General features: G+C 28.9%; 1 protein-coding gene and 1 long non-coding RNA gene across 2 annotated transcripts; both read right to left on the reverse strand.

The window, feature by feature from the left end:
- Positions 1-305: 305 nt before the first annotated feature.
- On the reverse strand, positions 306-740 carry LOC138337260 (uncharacterized). The gene is made up of 2 exons (XR_011210831.1): positions 623-740; positions 306-459 (listed from the first exon to the last, which is right to left on the reverse strand). It is a non-coding gene; the product is annotated as an uncharacterized lncRNA (long non-coding RNA).
- A 1,147-nt stretch (positions 741-1,887) lies between these two features.
- LOC138337261 (protein neprosin-like) lies at positions 1,888-5,786 on the reverse strand. Its single transcript, XM_069287135.1, has 8 exons — positions 5,535-5,786; positions 4,712-4,804; positions 4,424-4,621; positions 4,288-4,341; positions 3,992-4,147; positions 3,775-3,828; positions 2,530-2,667; positions 1,888-2,398 (listed from the first exon to the last, which is right to left on the reverse strand). The coding sequence occupies exons 1-8, from the start codon at positions 5,715-5,717 to the stop codon at positions 2,033-2,035; spliced, it is 1,242 nt and encodes a 413-aa protein (XP_069143236.1). The 5' UTR covers positions 5,718-5,786; the 3' UTR covers positions 1,888-2,032.
- Between the last annotated feature and the right edge of the window lie 1,088 nt (positions 5,787-6,874).

Genomic DNA, 6,874 nt, shown 5'->3' on the forward strand with positions numbered 1-6,874 from the left:
TTGAAATATTATCAAAAAATATTTTTTTTTTCCGAATTTTTTAACTATTTTTGTTTAGTAGAGGGGGGGGGGGGGTTTAGGGATTGGGAAAAGGGTAAAAAATTATTTGAAATTAAAAAAATAAGTTTTTATTTTTTGATGTGGAGGGTCGGGTATGGAGTATTGGGTAGGGTAAAAAAATATGATAATATTAGAATGAAGTATGCTTTTGAAAAATATTTTTCTTTATTTATAAAGAAAAAAATTATCTTAAATTTAAGGAAATTAAGTTGATTTGAAAAATATTTTCAAAACATTTAATCCAATTAACAGAGAAAATTATAAATTCACATTAAACTCACCCTAAAAGATGTACTAGTTTAATAAACTCAAAAGAGAAATCACCACTGTACAAAATATAGTTACCTGGAAATGTATAAAAAATCTAGTTTTAGTATCCCCGTATAACGTTGGGTCCACCTAAAACACGAAACAGGTATATTATATTATAGTTATTAGATATTCAGCATTTGCTAAGAAATTTTCTTATGCACATCTTAAAAACACAAAATTGAATAGTTAACATACATCCTTCTTCAAGTAAACGATAGATTAATAAAGTAAAAAATTGATATAAACTTACTCTCCAACCAGCTTGTAAGATATCTGATCCTTTATGAATTTTTAGTCGAGATCCACTGTGTTGCTGTCCATTAACTTGAGGATTGTACAAAGCAGAACTCATTCCGGCTCCCGCAAACTTTTTTTTAATCCTTTTTTTTTTTTGCAGGAAATGGACTTTGAAGAGGAAAAATCAGCATTCTCAGGGTACAACATTAGCCCCATAGCGCAAGTTGCCATTGCAATCGCTGTGATGATATGCTTCTTGATTATGATGTTTATATTAGTCAAGGTTTGGAGGAAGATCACAGTTAAAAGGCCCGAAATATAATTACTTTATTATGAAAAATGTTGGTAATGGAAATGAAATGAATTTCATATATAGTACTATTTTATTATGAAAAATGTTGTAATGGAATAAAATGAATAAAGTATTGTTGTCTTTGATTGTTTATTTTTATTATTTTAGTTGGCTGCTTAAAGTATGTTACAAGATCATATCTTTGGTAGAATTTGTTGTTTGGCATTACAACTGTATGAACTCAGCTGTGTAGTAATGAAAAATTTTGTAAGCAACGATCTCCGTTATATATAGGAAAAACACAAATATTAACAAAAAGTATATTGGCCTAATATTTCTCGTCACTCTAATTTGACTTGGTGCTCAAAGTATGGATAAATCCAGAATTGCTAATTTTCAGGTGCAAGTAACATGTAAATGGCACTAATATTGATAAGTTGGACTGAAAAATTCGTATTCAATAATGCTAAGTATATATTATTTCGGTCATAATATTTGATGGTTATTGCCTTTTGGAATTTGTATTTATCCTAAGTACTTCAAGGCATTACTCTATTTATGTGTTTATCAAATAGTATTCCTCTTTATTTATTGTGTGAAGTAGTTAAAATGCTCTGAATTTAGTATAAAAACACTCATATGCTTAGATAAATGAATATAAAAATGCTTCCAAACACAGACTTTATTTTAACGTATAATCACATAGTGTTCAATGGAACATTGTTATATACTCAAAATAACCAATGATATGCTAGTTGGCTTGGCGAAGTCCTAAATTTGCTGATTTCATTTCGCTATTTTTGATTTATCAAAAATGTTATATTTCACACCTAATAATTCAAATGTGTCGTGATAAAATTTTATTAGAATTATTTTTTTTTTGGTTGATTTGAAATTTTTCATCCAATTGAGAATACAAGTGACAAGTTTATAGATAACAAGAGTATAAATAATTCATTTTTAATGGTAATGACAAGATCAACAAATAAATGAAAATTGAGAGCTATTTTGCACCATTTTCCTTTGCATTTCTTTGGAAGACAATATATCATTCAAATTAAAGGTGTATAAAGAACAAATAGGAACAATTTTCTTCAACTTTTTTCAGGATTTGGACGATTTTCTTTACTATTAAACATGTGTACTTTCACCCGGTCCCCCGTAAAGAACAAAATATATGTGTTTTGCACCACGTGAAAGTTGTATAAATTCAACCTTGTACGGATTATCGGTATGTGTGACTGTTGTATCTACTTCAATTGTTTTTCCTTTCTCGTTGATAACTGTAAGCTCAACGCAATAAGCATCATAGGAACTGTTTTCAATAGGAAAATAGCTTGAGCCCATTGGAGGTTTTGGTACACCTGGTGGACTATATACAACTCCTCCCCAATCAACATTCGTAGCAAAACTTTTCAAGTCAGTGAAGAGACTTTGTGGCCAGAAACCTATTCGCGTATCTTGTCCCATTAATAGCCACCAATTACCGGATAAGTCCTTTTTTCAAAAAAAATAAATAATAACTTGTCAATAACAATATTTATGTTATCTCTTAAGTATAATTTCTATATCTGTATAAAATATTCAAAGACTCTAAATAAGAAAAATAAAGACAATATAAAATGTACCCGATCAATGTGTACTTCCACACTCCAAATTTCTCCTCCACGTTGTGAAATATTAATGAATGAATAACCAAGAGGGAAGTCATGTTTTACTTGTACAAAGCCGGGACATAGTGTATTGAAACAATGAATTTTACCAGCCTACAAAAATAGATATATCTCATACATGCTTAAAAATAAAGGTAGATAGTTAAACTAAAGGTGTGTTTAAAATAAGGTGGCGGAGGGCGGGGGGGATTGAGTGCAGGGATGGTGTTTAAAAAAGATATTTTATAATTTTGAAATGTATTTTAATTTTTTGAAAAAAATTGATGTGGGGAGATGGGGGGAGGGGTAGGTGTAGGTTTGACATAAAAAATGAAATTTTATATATTTGAAATATTTTTTAACAAAATTATTTTTGAAAAAGAAATTAAAGGGGGGGGGGGGGTTGTTAGGGGTTGAATGGCGTAAAAAATCAAAATTATTAATCAGAGATAATTTTCAAAAAATAATTCTTTTTTAAAATTGATCAGGGTTGTGGCTGGGGTTGATCAGATGGGTAGGGGTGACATAAAAAAGATTTTTTGAAAAATGATTGGAGTGGGAGTTTAGGGATCAGGGGCGGGTAATGGCGAAAAAAATGAATCTTTTAACATTTAAAATATTTTTCAAGTATAATTTTTATAAAAAGAAAATTTGACGAGGGTTTTGTGTGGGTGGAGGGGGGAGGAGGAGGTTGCGTAGTTAGGGTATGGGATGATGTAAAATTGAAATTTTAAAAATTTAATTTTTGGGAGTTGGGGGTTGGGGAATGGGGTTAGGCGTGATAATGATTGGGTGAGGTAAAAAATTTGTAAGCTTGAAATATTTTTGAAAAATATATTTTTTTGAATTTTTTAACTATTTTTGTTTAGTGGAAGGGGGGGGGGGGCTAGTTTAGGTATTTGGAAAAGGGTAAAAAATTAATTGAAATTAAAAAAATAAGTTTTTATTTTTTGATGTGGAGGGTCGGGTATGGAGTATTGGGTAGGGTAAAAAAATATGGTACTATTAGAATGAAGTAGGCTTTTGAAAAATATTTTTCTTTATTTATAAAGAAAAAAAATTATCTTAAATTTAAGGAATTTCAGTTGATTTGAAAAATATTTTCAAAACATTTAAGTCAATAAACAGAGAAAATTATAAATTCACATTAAACACACCCTAAAAGATATACTACTTTAATAAACTCAAAAGAGAAATCACCACAGTACAAAAGATAGTTACCTGGAAATGTATAAAAAATCTAGTTTTAGTATCCCCGTATAACGTTGGGTCCACCTAAAACACGAAACAGGTATATTATATTATAGTTATTAGATATTCAGCATTTGCTAAGAAAGTTTCTTATGTACATCTTAAAAAAACCAAATTCAATAGTTAACATACATCCTTCTTCCACAAAACAATAGAATAATGAAATAAAAAATTGATATAAACTTACTCTCCAACCAGCTTGTAAGATATCTGATCCTTTATGTATTTTTAGTCGAGATCCACTGTGTTGCTGTCCATTAACTTGAGGATTGTACAAAGCAGAACTCATTCCGGCTCCCGCAAACTTGTTATGTGGATTATATGAAATTTGAGCTATTGCAACCTAATTTTTTTAAAAAATTGTTTTTAGTAAATCTTACAGAGTGCCCAAATTAAACTAAGAATAACTTGTTCCTTTATTACTTCAAATCCCATTAAATAAAACATGGACATTAAAAAATAATTTTTATAGCCATATACCACCTTATATCCTTGTGAAGATACATATCTTCCATTTGGCCTACTATTATTGTTGCTCTGCATTAGAAAATGAACTTATTTTTACGTTTGAAATAAATATGCAATATATATAGAAGTAAATTGACATAAATCATCTTACAACATCATATTCATCGGTGAATGTGACATCCTCTGGAGGAGGCATATGAGTTAATCTTACAAGATCATCTTTTGTCATTCTCTTAACAGGAATAGTTCCAAAAGGGCATCCTCCATCTTTTGACCATATTGTCCATGACCTATTAGTTGTTGATGAGAAGGTTGAATCTTTCTTGATTGTAGATAAAGTAGGTTTCATCTGCTCAATCAAATGTTCAACTGTATGTCAATAATATCATATCCAATAGGAACAAAATGACAACGAAATGAAAAGAGAGTAGAGATATGCCTTAGGATGAAAATTATGATCCTTCAATAATGGGTTATCAAATGCACGTTGTTTGTAGAAATCTACGCAGTCGTATGTATCTCCATATTTAGTCTGTAAACAATTAAAATTAATAAAACAAGTAGCCTAAGTTAGAACAAGATGTACCATTTAAACACAAAACATACTCACGAGAGCAATTCTTAGTAAATGGTAATACTACTACTTTGCTTCTTTTTTTTTTTGAGAAAAGACTAATCTAGGTCATTCATTCGTATTTATTCATTTATGCTACTTTCGTTGAGAAAATGTTCATCCATGCCGTTATATGTTAATGAAAAATATTTCGATAGATGTGTCCTAAGCCATTGTTATTCCCTTGACTCCAATTTGCAAGATCATATGCAAAAATTGTGCTTAATCCATTTTAGTTCATTTGTTTGATTGGATTTGACATGAAGTTTTAAAAGGTAATTTTGTTTTGAATCTTGTGATATTAAAATAAATATATATATATAATATATTAAAGTGCTCTCAAATCTTGTGGTTTAAACATGTTATGTGAAAAAATAGAATCAAATAGTTTGAAAAAATGGAAAAAAATATTTTTCTCAAATCAAATTAAAAGAAAAAGTAAAACAAACAAATCGAAACAGACTAACCTGCTCAATCTTCAACTACAACAAAAGTTTACGTTGAAAGAAGGAATTAAAGGGAATGTTCTCAATTCCCGAGAATAATGTGACAAATGAATGTTTTCTCAAATACAAAAGTGATATTATCAAATAAAATGTCTTTTGCGACTTAGAAGTATAATAAAATAATTTTCTTGAAAAAAAAATACCTTTACTGTTTTGATGGCTGACTTGTTTAAAATTTTTAATTGTTTCTCTAACTCCGCATCCTCTAATTTGGATAGCTTTTTTTGCCCTTCCACCCTATTATAACTTAACAGAAAATATAACATCAATAGAATTTGTCGAATCATTCTTTGATCCATCCTGAATTCATTTCTTTTTATAGGCATAAATCTTAGGTGTTTTGAAGAAATTAGATTAATTAATACAACAGGAAACCTCAACACTGAATTTGATTTGGTAGGTGTAAGTATTGATACTTCTGCTACTATAAGGAAGACATTGTTATATAGAGATGTTGAAAAGATTAAGTTGACTATTATGTACAAGATATTGACTTTTTGAAAGTTTAATAAATGTTGATTGACCGTTTATAATTAATAACCAAAATAATAATTAACTTCATTTGAGCAAATCTAAGAAGATTTTGAATGCTTTTTTGTTGTTCATATCTACATAATAAAATATTTAAAAATATTTTTGACCATAGACCAAATATGTTGTCCAGTTCGGAACAAAAATTAGATTATTATTTTTTTAACAAAAAATTGAAAAGGAAGTAAAGTAATGTGCAAAAAAATATATATATAAATGCCAATGTAATATTTTGACAAAGCTATTATTTGAGGATAATTATAAGCAATACTTGAAAGTTGAGGGGTGTCTTTAAATCTTTATTTTTGAAATTTAAATAAAAATAAAAAAAGATAATTATTCTCCAAACTATCATAAATATTGTATCAATATCCTTCGTTATACTTTAATGTTGTAAATGCCTTTACCTTCATTCTTTTAGATTGTATATATCCTTGAATCTAACGGATCGACATGTGGTATTCTCTAAATGATTTATTCGATTTAATTTATTTTTTATTCAAAAATAAAAAATTCACCCGACCCACAACCAAAATGGGTGGTGCCAAAATCCAGTCTTCATTTTCATTAAAAAAATCATCCCTTTATTCTTCTCAACCCACGATAACCATAGAATCTAGAACACATCTTTCAAAGAAGAAGTTGACTTGTTCAATAAAAGTACTTTTTTCTTCACTTCTACTTCAAATATTGCTTCCTCCACATTTCAACCAGCTTCAACATGTAACATTCCATACAAGTTATGTCAATCTTGTGTCTTTCGAATTTTTAAATCTGTAGTTTTATGTTTGCTAAAAATAAATCTTCATCTTCATTTAGTACAATAGAATCTAGTTTTATGGGTATTTTATACATTATTTATTTCAAAAATATTTTCAGCGCATTTCAATTACGGGTGTGCATTGATCGGTTCGATTTGATTTTACGTGTTATTTATTAAATTTATCAGTTT

This window comes from Solanum lycopersicum, chromosome 7 (assembly GCF_036512215.1).
Source record: "Solanum lycopersicum chromosome 7, SLM_r2.1".
Lineage (NCBI taxonomy): Eukaryota > Viridiplantae > Streptophyta > Magnoliopsida > Solanales > Solanaceae > Solanum > Solanum lycopersicum.